General features: G+C 43.8%; 1 protein-coding gene across 1 annotated transcript in view; it reads right to left on the bottom strand.

Moving 5' to 3' along the window:
- The window catches only part of ABL1 (ABL proto-oncogene 1, non-receptor tyrosine kinase), an 83,009-nt gene extending 67,000 nt beyond the window's left edge, over positions 1-16,009 (bottom strand). The window contains exon 1 of the mRNA XM_005231200.4: positions 14,939-16,009. Coding sequence (XP_005231257.1) covers positions 14,939-15,074 — 136 coding nt within the window. The 5' untranslated portion in view covers positions 15,075-16,009. The remainder of the gene's footprint in view (positions 1-14,938) is intronic.
- Positions 16,010-17,805: the final 1,796 nt, after the last annotated feature.

Here is a 17,805-nt window from a genome sequence, read left to right on the forward strand (position 1 = left end):
TTTATGGTGGGAAGGAGACACATAACATTTTGCTACAATTACATTTCTTCTTTCCCACTGCTGTTTTGGTCAGGGCTGATGAAAGAAGGGAAATTGCTGAGAAGTGGACCTGTGTGTTGTTTCTTCAATTTCTGCTACTGTTTGTTAAAATAGATAAAAATCAGCAGGCTGAACGAGAAAGAAAGTGTCTGAACTGGAACTCATGAGACTCTGTCCTGCACCAAAGTGCTGCAATCACACCACAGCCTCCCCGCAATTCCCAGGTCAGACCTCAACAACTGGCGAGAACAAAGTGGAAATCAAAGACCCATCCCATGTAATTGCAATCTAGGAGAAAAATACAGGTTTGCAAAACAAAGCTTTTTATTATAACGCACGACAGTCTTCTGTCCACATAATCCTTCAGGCTTCACTCAGACAGTATGATCCAGTCATACAGATGAGTTTGGGTAAAAACTTTGATCAGTCTCATCAAGAAAGCTGAAAAGCAAGTTTCCCAAGAACAGGTCTCATTTTTTTTGTTTCCACTAAGCCGTTGGAGGTAGTATTTTGCACATTAGAGACTGCCAAAGCATTCACTAAAACCAGACTATTCACAAGTTACACAAACATGTATGTTTAATTACAAAAGCAGCGATCTGAGATTGCTATACTCCTGTGATTAGAGCAACAACTTCAGAGTTACAGGCTTTGGTGGGAGAGGAGAGCAGGGAAGTTTGCATGTCAGCTTATCCGAGTGCCACCAACGTTTCAAGTACAGCTGCCCCAAAAAGGACGCTGCCAGTCTCTAAGCATCATCTTCCCAAAATGCAGCAGGAAGGAACAACTACACAGAAGTACAGAAAGATGATGTCAAAATAGCAAATTGAGTGGGCAAGGCACCTGTTTCCCTTTACATAAAGGGGCAGAAAAAAAGGAAATACTATTTTCAATAGCAAGCTAATATATCCGAGAGCTTAAAAGTTGACCCAAGGAGAAAAATAAGATTAGGTTTGCTCTTTTTTGCTGCTTAGGGCAGACAAAGCCCCTCTCAGAAAACTGCCATTTTTCATGCCAGCTCTGACTATCTTAAAACGAGGGGGGGGGGAAGAGGATAAAATCCAATTTTTCTTCTATAAATCCTTGGCAGGTCACCTGCAAGTGCAGGCCAACAGCTTTTCTAGCAGGCAGTAAGAAATTTTCTTTTCTAAACAAGGACTTCAGTTCCTTCAGCTCAACAGCAGGATTTCATAGTCTGATGGAATACAAAGCAATCAGCCAACCTGCAAGAGCATCCAATTTGAAGATGGACAGTTGGTTCTCCAAGAGAAAAAGCAACAATTTGGTAGAGACAAAAAGCAAAACCAAACCAAAACAACAACAAAAAAGCAGCTTTAGCACAATGGAAGACAAAAGGTGAGCAGCTACAAGATGAGTGTGAAATGTCAGGGGATATACTACACACATTTGCAAAGGACAGATGGCTGTCGGGTGGGCACCTACTAGAGCGCATTACACAAGAAGAGTTTAATCTTCCCCTACCCCAATAAAAAACCAAAGCAAAATGAATGTGCACAGCATTCCGTGTATTGGCGCTATGACCTGTACAAAAGGCAGCACTTTAATTTAAACCAGCAAATGCAAATTATCCCACCCCTGCGTCCCTTCAAGCACTTTGATCCTTTTCTTAACCCTCTTCCACTCCTGTGAATAACTTATTGCCTAGTTATATGGGCTTATAGAGCACAAAGTTGCAGCTTTATGATTATAAAGAACTTAAAGAATCTAGTTTCTGACTTACAAACAAACTGAGCAGATACTTGTTAACTACCTGTGATGTGCACTGTTGTTCCCTGCTACAGGGGAGAATGCAGCATTTCATTTGCTTCAGCACTGGCGCATCCTTGGAATCACTACCTACACAAACCTCAATTACCCAGCCTGAAAATATACCTTTTGCTTACCCAAGAACAATCCCTGGACTGTGGGGAAATGATTGAAAAAAAAAAATCTCAATTATTTTTTCAAACATAACACTAGTTGATGTCGGGCATAAAGAAAAAGCTGGTTTTTCTTCCAGTTTTATTTGGTTTGCTTTTGGTAGCAAGAGTTTTCATTGCTACTGTGTGCAAAAGCCAGATGCAGGAGGGATAGTGTAGGTGGCATAAAGGAAAGTAGGAACGAAGGTCCCTGTCATGGTTTATCTGTGGTACACTGCGTTTCAAAATAACAGAAGCTCTGTCATCCAGGCTGGTTCATAACCACCCCCGCAGCAGGAAGCGGCAGAAGAGCCCTGGAGAAGCCGTGCACATTTCTGTCATCCTCCTCCCCCCGTCCGCATTATCTGCTTTTACTTGTGCGTCTCATAAGACACCCCCAGGCTGACCCCTGGCGAGGCCAGGTTCTCAAGTCAAACCTTTCACAAAACAGTCAAGGTATGATCCCAGGCTAAAAGCAACTCTCTCACCACAGCAGCAAACCCAGGATGCTAGGACCGATGCGTTAGCCTTCGAAATCAAGAGTCAGGATGGGTGATTTGTACTCAAGAGGAGTCAGAGGTGCTGCACAGGGCAAGGAGATGAATACAGGCAGCTGCCAATGCCAATGTCCCTGGCTCTGGGGGGAGCTCTGTTTTGAGCAGGACCCGTGTTCAAAAGACTTCGCTAGACAGCTGGCCCCACAATGATACAATGTCAGGGTGTAGGTGCACTGACAGAACTTCTTAGCAAAAGCTCGCCCACAGACCTCATTTCCTTCCTCACCTGCTCCCCATTTTTCATAGTGATTTGAGGGTTGTTTGGGTTTTGTTTTTTTTACAACTTTTTTGATTGGGAGAAAGGGACAAGGGAAAGTCTCCAACCTACTCTCTTCTGATTTGCTGCAATCTAAAGAAATCCTTTTCTTCAGCTTTGTATTCAGCATCATTATGATAGTAATTTTTAATTGTACTGCCTATCTGCATTCATTTTAAATAAAACATTTTTTTTTACAAGCTAGGAATGCACCCTACAATAACCTTTTCAATGCACCTCCCCCTCAAGTAAGACCTTACTCTACAAAAGGAGGCTGCAAAGCTCTCATGGACTCATCCCTTACACACACTGCACAAATTGAGTACCTACACTGCAGCTAGCTATGGATACCACCATAGTACACATGGAAACAAGGATAAAGAGAAAAACCCAAGTGTGATTGTGTAAGACTATAGGAAAGAGGTCTCTGAGGTACAAGAGAGCACCTTTACTTGCATGGGGTTAGTTTTACTTCTAAAAATTTTAGAAGTAGTACATTTTTAAAATTCAGCTGCTAGCAATTCCAATTTGAGAATCATAAAAGGTACTATATTAATAATTGAAAAGTAAAATGCCTGCTTGATTCACTCCAGTCCTCAGTCCCCCTCCCCAAAGGGCATGATTTGCCTTAGGGGAGCATTTCACAAGCAGCACATCAACTTTCTGCAATACAGCTTCAATAGACGAAAGCCTCATAACCACAGAAGAGCTGCCATCCTTCTAATCATGGAATGTAAAAACGGTGACATCCATGGAGCTATTTAAACTAATTTGAAGGTAGAACAGCCAAATATTTCAGCCCAGCCAAGCACTTCAGATACCACATGGTATAGTTACTTCAGATGCGGCTCACCAGCAATCTCCGTTTCAGCCACAACATCCCCCCTTTATCAACCAGCAGACAACGTTCCGCCATCGCTGCCATGACTCACCGAGACCAGGGTGACGAGGCACCCTCAGCACTGGGTGATTCAAGACTAATGAGCGGCCATAAAATGTGTCTCATACCAGGAGCTCCAGATCATCAGGTTCTGAGGTCCTGTGGAAGCCCACCACTTCCTAATTTGGAAACGTTGCAGATGACAGATGTCCAAGCTGGATCTGCTCTGCTGGAGTCTGCATCTTTCACCTTGATGTTTTTAATGCCTCTGTAGTTATGCAGGACTAAATGATGTGAACATGGCCAATACACTGTAACATTCACTTTTCTGGGGAAAAGTAACCCAAGTTATCACATCAGAACAAAAACACCTCACTGGACTTCTGCTACTTATTCCAGGGAGTGGAATGCAAATATTTCATGGTTCTTTGAATCCTTACCTGATAATAAACGCAGCACTGATCACTATTTTCATTTCATGTTCTTCAAACCCTGTGTTTTTTAACCACAATTACAGAGCCACACTACTGCTCAGTGAAGTTTGCAATTACTCTCAGGAGAGGTCGGCTTATCAACATTGCGGCAGGTCTTCAATGAAATGTCACACAGTACCCTTGCTTTGCAGAGGCAAAACTGTGGCAACCGAGATGATTCTATTAGCATTTAAAGCTAGTATTTGCCTCCAAAAATCTAACCTTTATTGTTCTAATTCATCCTTTTGCTTGGCTCAAAACATTACCTACTTATTTAAGAGGTGTTATTAGCTCTGTGCGTTTTGCTAACCAGTAACAGCCTTTAGGATTTGGCCCTCTCCATAGCCACCGCTGCAGCAGTTTCAGAACTAGAATATGCCTGCAAGTTGCACTTAGTGAGCAATCCAAAACACACAATGCATCTGGTGGCGTACTTGTCATCATACAAAGCCTCACTGTATACCCACTCTCTAGCAAAAGCAACATAAAAAGCACTAGTAATTCTTGCATTGAGGTCTAATTAGACTGAAGTTTTCCCCAACAGATTTTCTTCCTAATGACATGGAATGTGAAAGGTTGAGCAACACTTACACTGTCTTACGTGATCACCTCATAAGAATAATTACTATTTAATGCCTGAAACATGATAGCACCTTGACATCCAAACCTCTGTGTGGGAGGCACTATTTAGACATAAAACACAATCCACAGAACCCAAAGAAATTGCAGCTTCTATATGAACATCAACAGTATCAAATGATGGGAACAGCTTCATCTTCCCTCCACTTAGTTTCCTGTAAAGGACATTATTTTGTATTAAATAGCTGCACATTTGGAAAAAATATATATATCAAACACATTTAATGCAATCCATCAATAGTCTTAAAAAAAGTAAAGGTTTCACTGCAGAGAATTTTAAATGCATCTTACCCATCAAGGTAAAATATATTAAGAAGAAAAAACAGCTTGGCATTAATTCAGAATTTTCCATTGGAGCTTTTCTAAGTTATTTGCAAACATTAGGTGTAGCCAGACAACAGTAGCTCTAATAGCTGTTCCAGTAATTCTGGCTAATCTAGAATATACCTTTTAAACAAAACATTATGTGTTGTCAGCTGTACAGAAGATATGAAGAGAACTTACAGCTAATAAAAATAATACAAATAAAAATCCATTCAAGCATACATATTCATAGCTTAAATTATTTTGCTAGATGCACTAAATCTTCTTCATTATTACAAACTTCTCCCACCCAAAAGAGATTTGAGTAAAATGGAGTATTACTAAGATTACAGCTTCACTTTTACTAGCATTGTTACGACTTCATAAAAGTTTAACTCCATGATTAGCTTTGTGATAGCAATTCTGACATTCAGACAACACCAACTGTGTAAACAGCTGTAACATGCTGAATTTGTTTTCAGTTATTCCCTGAGCATCCTTGCCAGGGAAAGCTCACATGTTTAGAAATGCTGGACACAATGCAACAAGAGGATTTACAGAATCAATTTCTATACCGAGAGGACCTCAGAATTTAATATAAAAAAAAAAGTATGTAATTTAAAAAGTCAGTGTGGCATAACAAAAGAGGTAGGGGAATAAGATCAAATGTAGAAGACAGCAATAAGTGAAAAGGAATACAGCACTGAAAACTACTTCTGTTGTTTTAAAAAATGAAGAAATCAACTGAAATGGAGCTTGAAGAGGTGAGGGAGCAAGATTTTCCCATTAACAGCAAAAGCAAACATCACCTACCAACCTCTTTTTCATCAGCAAGCAAGCTCAGAAAGATTATAGGCTCTAAAAGGAACTAAAAAGACTTGACAGCCACTGTTTCTGAAATTCGTATTTGTTTCTTTTGACCCTGGTTCTTGCCATTAACTTTTGCTCATTTCCAAGACGCTTCTTACTGCAGGGGGGTTGTTTTAAACAGAGCTAGTTATTAAAAAGATTCAAAGAAGACATCTGGTGGCCAGTGCATCAAATGACAGTTTAATTTCCTCACGGTTTATTATAAAGGTATCACAAAAATCCAAGTGAAAACAGTTGAGTTTGGTGCATAACAGCCCTGTTGATAACCCACTACGGTCATGCCAGACACTGAGAAAACTGAGAACCAAGGAACAGCCCTTCACCAGTTACATGAAGTGAGACAGCACCTAAAAAGCTGTCTTCGGAATTGGGCGACTTGAACACAAATGAAATAGCAAATGTTTCCTGAAAGCCCAAATGATTTCCTATTTCAAATATCCTTGTTCTTATCCCACTACTATTCACACGTTCAGCCTTGGGAAAAAACCAACATTGTTTATTCTGGGAACACACCAAAAAAAAGGCCATGAAAAAGCCATCAGTTACACCAGGTGTGGATGGGCAGCTGATCAGCTCATTGGGATCACTGCAAAAGCCTGATATTGATGTGTGTGTGTTGGTAGATTCTGGATGCATACAGTAAGTGAAATTTCCTCCTGTACAGCGTCAGTGTGATGGGAAACGCAGGGAACATGCCCAGGCGACTGTACTTCCAATGGTGATGGACACTGGACAGGGAACAAACAGGTCAAAAGGGGAAAGGAATCCTGTCCTTGAGCAAGCTTTGCCATCCCAGAGCTCAGGCATTTAACAGGCAGCAGAATACGTAATTCAATATAGTCTTCATTACACATTATTCCCAGCTTCTGAGGCCATCACCCCCTCTCTGATGCAAATGTAGTGCAAACCACAGCAGAATAAGGTTCAGCGTTTTACTATGAGCTCTAAGGAGAGCCTGGACCAAACAGGATCTGCTACTGTTCAGAGAGCACTTCAAAGGATGGGTCTCCAGAGGGGCAGACTGGACACAACTGGCCCCAGAAAGACATACAAGTACTGAGTTGATATGGTAGGGATAAGGTAGGAACGGTGCAGTCATCTTTTAGACTGACTTCAAAAATACCTTAGAAAAGTGGCACTAATGGGTAAGAAGTTTCTCGAGGCAGGCAACGTCTAGCAATACTGGTTTTTTACACACACAATGAAACCAAAGTCTTAATGACTAATAATCTGTAGTGAAATTCTATTCATTAGGTAAAAACAGTGCACAGAGATGACAACATAAATCAAGCAGTCTCCTCACTCATGAAAGAATTATGATCTTGCTTGTATCCATGTAAATTAGCAGCAATCACTCTGTGGAAAAGCAGGCTTATGCTTTTCACAACCTAACCGGTAACAGCAGGGGAAAAGTGCTGGGAAAGAAAGGGGGAGGCGGGAAGTAATTTCAGCACTAACTTCAAAAAGTACTTAAGGCAAAAACTAAAGCAGGCTGGTATTCAGGACACGCTTGCACCATCATTACAACAAGATGTGCGGAAAGGGACTCCTGCTAGAGCATAACACACCTTTTTAGCAAATTTGCATCAAATTCTGCCATCAGGGCAGCGCAACTTCCAGCCATTTCATGAAAAGTTATGCTTAATACCTATGTGCAGAACTGGCATTAAACATGCAAGTTTAAAGAAAGAACAAGATTAAGAACTAAGGAAAGTTCTAACTAAGAACTAATTCAGTTACGAACTAAGGAAAGACATTGCCTTAGGCAGCTTCACTTACTAAAACTGTCTGGATGTTCATTACTGGTTTTGCCCAAGATTCCTCTTTAAACTGATAAAATGGATACTCTGGTAAGCAGACTAATAACCTCTACAGGTTGTTTAGATTGATCTTCAATCAGCATAGAGCAAGATAAGAGCTGACTGATAAGACAGATAACAAAAGCAAAGCATCAAGAGTCCCTCTTGCTTCTGCTGAAACTGCTCTGCACGCTCCTACAGTAATGGACTTCTGCGATTCACAAGACCTTTTTATAAGGACACTTACTATTTCTCACAAGAATGGCACAGTACGCCTGAAATGACAAAAGACTGCTGGGTGAAGACACTAGTGCTCTTCATACAGCTATCAACAGGCATTGCAGATAGAAGGCAGCCTTCCCCTGCCAAAAAAACCCCACCCTGAACAGGAAAGCAAAGTCCATCTGCAACAGTAACTCCAAGAGCACAGTAGTATTTTAAACACTTTCTACAGTTGGCACGAATGTGAATCAATTATAGCATTTTACATAGCCGAAAGAGATGACACCTGTAACATCCCAAATTCCAACCCCATGCAGTACCATGGCAATTCATGCTTTAAACCTTATGGCAGGGGTCCTCAAACTTTTTAAACAGGGGGCTGGCGCACGGATGAAGTGGCAGGCAGTCATCTGCGGCTGCTTGGTTCCCCGCCCCCCCCCCCCGCAACCCCCGGCAGGGGAGGGGGGCAGGGGGGTTCTGTAAATACCGGGGGCCAGATTGAGGACCCTGGGGGGCCGTATCCAGCCCACAGGCCGTAGTTTGAGGACCCCTGCCTTATGGGGTGGATTGAGTACACTAATGGAACTGCAGCCTGGGATGCTCAAATACTCCAAAAGGGGACCAAGACTTAAGGCAGCATGCTGTGAACCTTTAGGGAACACACCACTGGCAGCAGCTGGACGTTAAGAGCTGAACTAACTCCTATGGCCATGCATTCAAGACGGCCCAGTAGCAGTTAACAGCATTCCTTATCTGACACCTTGCCAAGACACTGGTTACAGTTGCATCCACACCAGTAAACACAGCCCAACTGCCCCAGACTGACAATACTCACCCATTTATTTCTTGTCTGCTTTAACAGAGTTCCTATAAGCACAGCTGGAAACACAACTCTGTTGTTCCAAGACATAACATGACAAGCATCCCTACCCTAAAACAGCAATCAATGGGACAAGGCTTTCCAAGGCCACTTTCACCTTTATGCACCCTCACGATTTGCCACTTGCCACAGAGCACCAGGGATGAAACTCAGGATACCCACCTCTCAGCAATGGGGCTGTGTCAACCCCTCCCTTTCAAGCTTAAGATTTAAACTCTTCAATTTAAAATAGTGTGAGTTTGTTGGTAAATGTTGAAGCGTGTTGAATGAGGTGATCGCTTAGAAGCGATGATTTCTACCCTAATACCCTGCAGCTTTCTCTTGCCTCTTGATCTTCTCACATAGCCTTTCTATTAAAATTTGTAAATAAGAATGCAGAACCAGCACAATCTATTAATGACAGTCTGGCATATGAACAACTACTACCTATTTGTCATGAAGGAGATGAACTACTTAAACATGGCAAGTTACCAGAGATTAGTCAGTGCACAAAATAGAACTGCTTTTGCCCAGGAAAAGGATTAGCCTTTCCCCATCATCATCTTCCACATCAGCATGTAGAAAAGCTGTTTAGCAAGTCTTAGGTCTCTTTCCTAACGTACTCTAACCCTAGATCAAGTTTTGCAGAGGAACTTCTTAGCAAAACCTACTGGTATTTGATAACTGGAGCAGGAAAAAATATAGCATGAGCTTTGTATGATGAAAAGGGATATAGTCAGAGACAGTAAACAGATCTGCATTTGGTGTGCAGCAGATGTCAGCATTAACCAGCCTAATACTGAAGCACATCAAAGTTGGATACATAAGCAATGATCTCAAAAGCTGCGGATAAGTCTTTCCTAATAGAGTTTGAAATTAAAGTTTGGGAGCTGCCAAATCTCTGACCTAATGATGAAGAAAGTTCTGGCAGTTCAGAATGCAGACCTGAGATACTGACAGCAGTCTCTAAATAATGGACTCCTGTTAGGCCAATGCTAATGCTACAATTTCAGGTGACTGGTCTAAAGCAGAATCAGTAGTAGTAAAACAGTTTCTTTCCAGTCTGAGGTTTTGCAGTTGGTGAAGCAGAGATGAAGTATAAAAATGTCCTGAGGAACAACGGAAAGAGATAAATGCAGGGTTTGTAACTACATGGGTTTAAAGAAAGAGAGTTCTAGTATGGAAGGAATCTCATTTAAATAATTTCCATCTATGGGCAACTGACTATCTAATAAATGTATATTGTATATAAAGAAGATATATTGAGCTCACCTGTAGGATAAAGGATAATGAGTACAAAAATCACATATTATTGCTTGATCACAATATGCTCTGGACCACCCAGCTGATAAAAGTATATTCCAAAGCTTTACAGTTATTAATAGCATTTTACTCACAACAATAAAACATCTTGGAATTATGCGTTTTCCTATATGGTATGAAATCAATCAGCATTTCATAGAAATAATAATCACCAATGCCATTGTAACAGTACATACTGTAGTATATACTCCCATATGCTGGTCAATCACTAAGTCCTAAGGAAGGAACCGATTATAAAATCATTTACCCATTTTCACAATCCAAACACTGGAACATTAAATTTAACAGTTTAAAACAAGGTAACTATCAAACCTAACACTCTAAAAAATCACTGTTTCATCAATAATATAGGAAAAGATCCTTTTAAATGTTGGGTTTTTTCCTTATAGTGAATTTCATTGGGCATGTCTCCAACTGGCAGCTGTGGCAAGCTTATGCTATGGATCTGTTTTGTCCAATTACTTCCTAATTAAAGCAATAAAACTTTCAACACCCTTGTATGAAAAAAATTTCAGATCCAGTATGAAACAGACTGTAGTAGGCTGACTTCAGCTATATTCAGCGCTAAAGGTATAAGAAAAATGGATCCAGTTCCTGGAGTTTGTCTCTCTTTACAGCAAAGTAAACAGCTCCTTTAAGGTTCCCTATCACGTATCTGCTGGAAGAGAGACTACCAGGAAGACCACATTTTATCACTATGAAAGACTAAGAAAAGAATGTTCTTTCATGAGTGCTTTATCTACTATATTCTAAAGATACTTAAAATAAAGCTCAAAGCTGAACAACTACCACTACCTGGTAGTGTAAAGGTATAACACAGATTCAAAAAGAAAGCTAATACCTCTTCCTACCAACTTTACAGTTAGCCATGTTTGTATTACTTTGCAGGATGTCTCAAACACAAAACAATGAAAAAGTTAATAGACCAGGTTGATATCTATCAGTGATCCATTATATGTAACAAGCAGCAGCACGTAAGAAAGTCTTACACTCAAAACCTCTTCACGTTTCCTCTTTCTCCCACATCATTTCTCTGACTGCCAAAGTGAAACCATCACCAATAACAGCAGATACATACACCAATATGCAGCATCACTTGAAAGGCCTATATTTCAAGATACTATTTACCATAATTTTGCATTGTTAAATCCAAAAATCACCCTCGAGTTCCCACCAACATGCCCATGGAAAGATGGTCCCCGTTCCTAGTCACCGTCACAATTTACACAGAAAAGAGTACACATAAAACTCAACCCTTCGGACTTGCACAAGTGGAGACGCTGCTCAGGATTTCACCTCTGAGAACACTGCTCTGCTGCTGACCAAGCAGCATCACAACAATCAGTTGTGCAGCAAAAGGAATTCAAAGCTGCAAACCAAATCCACCACCTTGCTAAGGAGTTATTCCAGCATCTCTACCTCAGCACCACAGGTGTCATGATCACAATTCATTTTTTAAGCCTTCAGGTGCTGCTTTTGCTTGGAGATACTGTTCTACCAAGATGCTCCAGGGAATCTGCTCAGCATTCAAGTACAGCAACACCTAGACACCACACCAAGACAGAGAAGGTGTGGTGTTTGCCTATCACTCCAGTTAACTACTGCCAACTCCAGGATAAGAGCTGAGCCCTGTGGAAATAGTCCCTTCTTTTCAGAATTTGAGTTTTGCTGGGATTAACATTCTGGAAAGGTACACTAGCACACAAACTTTAAAATGCATGGACAAAGTCCTTCCCATTAACCTTCGACTGACCACTGCTTCTCTCAGATATTCCCCAAAAGCAGTAACTACAGACTGATTTCTCAGCCAAGAAAAGCAGAAGGGAAAGAGGCAAACATTGCCTTTATACTTTCTCTCAATTTCAAGTTTGCAAGCAACCTAAGAGATCAAGTAATCTGCATCAAGATGAAATCTGTACAATCCTATCAAGGGCTACTCTGCTGCCCAGGGTAACCACAGCAGCATGAACTCCAGCTTGTAAAACACAGAAAGCAGCAATACAAAGAAAGAAGCCCCAAACTTGCCCATAGATTATTTTTCAGCCCTTGATGCACTCCTCAATTGTCAAGTCATGACAAAATTTAGAGCCTTTCTGCATTATTCTCACAGAACTTTTGACCACCAGCAGAGCCAATTTCTGGCCAGCTGCCTCCTTGCTTTTCAGAACCCTCTCGATGAGTAGCTTGGAGTGCTATGGAGAGTGCCATGACTGAGAAATGGAATTACTTCCCTGAAAGTTATTTTGCCTTACACTAAGTATCTGCTTTCAGCTAAGATTCAACACCACTGAAGAAACTAAGATCTTCAGTGCTCTGAAAATTACTGGTAAGTGTCCGCTGAATGAGCCTCAGTAGAACTTAAGTTTAGTGGTCCCACTGAAACAGGGCCATGAAATAGCTTTACTAAATTGCAGCCATAACAGGAGAGCCACGCTACTACCAACTCAGCTTTTTAAATTTTTTTAAAATCATAGGTTTTAAAATACAAGAGCTTTAAAGTACCTTTAACAGTTTGACTCTCTCTAGGGGTTTGCTTTAAGCAGCCCACCCTGGAATTTCTCCTTAAGCATTTCTTAGTTATGAAAAGCAAGAAACATGATTTCCCTAGGACAAACTAGTTCCCACAGTGTGGCAGAGAAACCAGATACACTGTTTGGCATTTAGAAGAAACTGTGTAACAAAAGTACTGAAAGACAAACATGCAAAAATTTAAGCCCTGAAAAAATGCCAATCTATTTTTATGAACTACAGCCCATGGCACCATATCTAAATAGGACTGAAAACACTAAACACTACTCTGTCCATTAAGTACAAAGTATGTCAGACTACATATTTCAAAGACAAATTATCAACTAAAAAAATAGAGGGAAACTTTCCCTCTGTATTTTTTCAAATATTTTAAGATAGCATTTTGCAGGATAGGAGCAGCCCAAACTCAAAACAGAGCTGAACAACAAATAGTGGTACAGCTTTCTACTGTCTGTACTTTGAAGAACCATTGCATATACCCCAAAGGAAGAAACTTTTCCTCATGTGGATAAGCGAGGGTGATCTTTCGCAGTTCTCTTAACAGATGTCCTGGCCTTGATGCCCCCTTTCAAGTTTATTCTCTTCTAAATCAAGACACTGAGTTCTCTTGTGGACATATGGCATATGGACATTATAGATGCTATTTTTCTTTGCAAACGCACTAGGATCTTCTGACCTCAGGTCATACTGGCAAGAAGTTACCATCTGCCTATACCTGTTAGATGATCAAAAAGGAGCATTTCTGGCTCTTCTGCTACGTCAAAACACCAAAGGTAGGTAGAATATTGTACTGCTTGTCATTAGCACTCTTGCTATATCTCATCTGACCTTGAAACTCTGTTCAAAGTAGTAAAAGCAGCAACTACACTGGGGGTGGAGGAGCAGGTATATCACGGGACTGAAAGCATGGCCTGGAAAAATCCAGCAGCAGGTTTATCACCAGAGGGTCAGTTAGCACTTATATTCTCTAACCTTCCCTTAATTATCTTCAATTTCCTCAGTGCACAAACATTGTACAGGAAATTAAAAGAAATGGCAGTGAGTTAACTCAAAACAGTATTTCACCACAGTACAAGATACACAGGATTTCCATTTGTCTCTTTGCTGAACATTGCATACGATTTCTTGGGCCCTTCTAGAAACACAGAATGAGAGAAAGTTTGAAAGCAAAGACCAGCTAAAACAAAACCGAATCAAAACTTTAACTAGATTGTGTCCTCAGACACAGCAAATATTTCCAGGTTTCAGTTATATGAAGATTACAGATGCAGTTTTGTTTTCTTCACAGATTAACTTCTTCAAGAGGACTAAACTGTTGAAGAAGCTTTATCAAAATCCCAGTCTCCAGCCAAAGACAGCAGCCAGTAGCATGTCTTCTGAAAGAATATTATAATTTAAAAAGCATTGTGCAAAAGCAATAATTACTCCAAAAACTTTTCAACAAAACAATGCATTTCTGTGCCTCACTTTTGTAGAGATACCTTCAGTTTATAATCTCTTTGGTTGTTTTTGAAACATTCACCTAACCTACCTCTGCATCCTACTGAGCTTTTTCACGTGGCTTCTTTCCCGAGATTCTCAGTCCCCTCTCAAACTGCTGAAGACCAGCAAGTGGCAAGTTCCCTACCTAGGGCACTTTTAGCCTCTAGCACTTAAATCCATCACAGCACAAGATGAAGATTTAACCAGCTATGAGAAACCACTAACCAGAAGTGCTGTAAATGCACTAAGCAAATCAAAAAGAAACTTTTATTCCAGCCAGTTTTCACAACAGCAGTACCCACAAACTTTCCGGAAATTTGTCTGTTGTTTGGGTTGTTGTTGTTGGTTTGTTTTTTTTTTTCCCAAAGTAGCAGAATCCCTTTTGTAAAGATAATGAAAGAATGCTTGTCACCGACTATAGCATCACCACCAGCTGTGGTTGGTCTGTACCTACGAAAAAACTTGAAAAGGATGAAACGCTTTCCCAGACTGTAAACCTGAACATACTTAAGGCAGAAATGAGAAACTTGCACAATGTTAAAGTTACTTCCTTGAATTTTACATTTAGCTCTACAATAACCTGTCCCCAGGTTTCAAGCAATCTGACCCAAGTTATTTTCTTAATAATCAATCACAGAAGATTTGCATTAAGAAGCAAGGGAAAGAAAACAAAAGACTTCCATAAAGTACAATCTCTGTATCTGCACTGTGCCCTTGAATAAATCCATTCTGCGTCTACCTCGGCAAATAAATTTAAACCACAAGAAACACCAACAGAAACCTCTTACCATGTTCAACAAAGACGTTGCAGTGTGGGCCCCCATGCCTCGATGACTCCTTCTTCCCTGCTCCTTTGATAAAGTGCAGGGCAGGCAGACTTGGCCTCCTTTGGTCCCCAAGAACTTTTCCAGGCTGCTGCCCCATAAAGTAAGGATGGGCAGCCTTTCCCAGGACGAGAAGTTTTTGATGAAGTCTGCGATCACTGATCTTCCAGGTTGGGAAGGAGCTTTGAAGGAGAACGTGTTTTAGGCTGGTGCACTGGTTATGCTCACTGCGTGATAAAGTCACTTGAGGCGAAGAATTAAGACAAGCGTAGATTCCTCCAGTGCTTTTAAGACAGCAGCAAGGCTCTTAGCTGACTTTATGCAAAAAAGCAATTAAAAGTTCCAACTGCTTAGAAACGACCAACCGTTACCGAAGGTTCAAGTTGCCATACGTAGCACGTCTTCCACAGAGTAAAGGAGAATTAGTTCATCTCACAAGCAAGAAACCACATGTAGGCTCACCCAGGGCAGGAAACAGCCATTCCCACTGCAACCAGTGTCAAGGTTTCTTTTTTTTTTCTCCTCCTTTTCTTTTGCATAGCATTGAGTTAGCAAAGGCCAAAGAGACACGTATTTGGCTTCAAGTATTGTTGAAGTCTAGCAGGATCAAGGATGCCGAAAGCATGTCAGCTGGCGAGGCGAAGCGGAGGCGGCTCTGGGCCTCGCAGGCCCCACGGGCTCCTTGGGGAGGGGACGGGCCGGGGGTCCCGGGGTCCGGCCTCACAGCGCCTCGCCTTCTTCCATCGCAGGCCTGGCCGCCCGCACCGCCGCTACCTCAGCCGCGGGCCGGCGGGGGCGAGGCGGGCCGGCGGGGCCCGGCGGGCCATGGTGGCGTCGAAGCAGCGCGGGGGCCGCCGGGCCGGCGCAGGTGGCGGCGCTGCCGGCCTGCTGCCGCCTCAGGGCGAGCCGGGGGGCCGCGGCCGGGCCGCGGGGCCGGGAACGCGCTCCGGGAGGCCGGTTCCTGCACAGCTGCCAGAGGAGGTCAGGCGGGGGTGACCGGGCCGGCCGCATCCCCGCGGGGAAGGCCGGCGGCGGGCAGGGCCCGGGCGGGCAGCGGGAGCGGGGCCGAGCCCGGGCCGGCCGCGGCGGGACGCACGGAGGGGGCCGGGCGGAGGGCGGCGGGGCCGGGCGGCCGCACGCCCCGGGGGGACCCCGCCAGGCCTGGCAGGGGGAGGGGGACGAAGGGCCGCACGACGGGGCTGGGGGGGGGGACCCCGGGAGCTGCCGCCGGGGGCACCCGCGGCGCGGAGCGAGACTGGCGGGGGGCGGCTGCAGGCGGCGAGGGAGATCCCGGAACCCCCGGCGCGGCGCAGCCCCGTCCCCGGCCGGCGGGCGGGCGGTCACATCCCCTTCCGGCCCCTCCTCCTCCGCCGCCCCCGCCTCCCGCCGGCCCGGCCGCTGCCCGCTCCCGCGCCCGGCCCGCCGCCATTGCGGGAGCCTGCGGGGCGGGGAGGGGGCGCCGCGGCGGCGGGGGCCGTGAGGGGGAACCCTGAGGGGAGTGAGGGACGGAGCAGGGCCGGGGGGGCCGAGGGGTGAAGGAGAGGGCGAGGGGAGCCATGAGGGGAACGGGGGGAGGATGAGGGAACCGGGGGCTGGGGGACACCGAGGTGGCTCCAGGGTGAAGCCATGAGGGAAATGGGGATGGCATGAAGGGGGCTGGGGGAAGGTGACATGGATGGAGAGGGCACAAAGGGGTAGATGAGGGAACTTGAAGGGGGCCAGCAGGGGAGCGGGATGAAGGGGAAGATGGTAGAAATAACAGGTGGAGGAGGGCTTTCCTGGTATAACACACAAGCAAATGCTAGCGGAGGGCTCAGAAAGCTCTTAGCAAAACCCCCCAAGCAAGGGCCACCCAAGGTGTTTTCCCCTAGATCTGGCTACGAGAGCTCACCGGCCCTCAAGCCAGCCAGGAATTCCTCCTGCCCACAGGCCTCGGGCCCCTGCCCAGCTCTGGACCCTGGATTCCTTGCGGAGATGGACAGGGAAGAAGAGATCTGTGCTGGGTCAGCTGTGCGCACAACCATCAGCTTTTCCACAACCGGGGATCAGCCACCCTGCTTGCACAAAGGACTTTGCTTCCTTATTAATGCTGCCAGAGCATATGCAGAACTTGATGCCAAAAACAGCCATAGAGGCCAATGAATGTAACAATTAAAATATATTATTCATCTACTTTCATGCACAGTTTGGTACAAAAAAGAAGTTCAACCCCTAAGTTCTTCAGCCTGCGCTATAGTGTCCTTAGATGTGCAGCACGAGCGTTCCCTGAGCTAAAGAGCACAGACGGCGATGCTGCAGACCTTCAGTTTCTCCAGTTCACCTTGGGAATAAAGAAGGTTGCGGCGGCCGCTTGAGGTCAGCGTGTTTTGGTCAAAGGTCCTTGGTTGCTCCCGCTCAACAACGGGAGAACACACAAATGCAATTTTGTGCAGTAGCCTCCTGCTCAGGGTAACCATCTGGACACAGAGCGTCTTGTTTATACCGACTCCTCCCTTGTGACAAATCCAAACATACTCATGTCTCTTACACCATACTCAAGGTCCCAGGCAGGCGTGTATTTTTCATCTTCCAACAATAGCATGTGAAATGTAGTACTTCATATGGCCCTATGGGATTCTCCACCTCCGCTATGCCAGTCTGTTCCTACATTCCTAATTCTTAGCCAGGAGACTGATCCCAAAACCATTTCTATTGCATTTATCTATCAGTGACTCAAACTGCAGGTACTGAGGCTGGCTGTGCTACATGCATGCAGGAGAAATTCTGGTACAACATGCCGAGACAAATGCAGGGTCACATCTCTTGAACTCTGAGCAGAGTTTCTCCAGGTT

The sequence above is a fragment of the Falco peregrinus genome, chromosome 1 (assembly GCF_023634155.1).
Source record: "Falco peregrinus isolate bFalPer1 chromosome 1, bFalPer1.pri, whole genome shotgun sequence".
Lineage (NCBI taxonomy): Eukaryota > Metazoa > Chordata > Aves > Falconiformes > Falconidae > Falco > Falco peregrinus.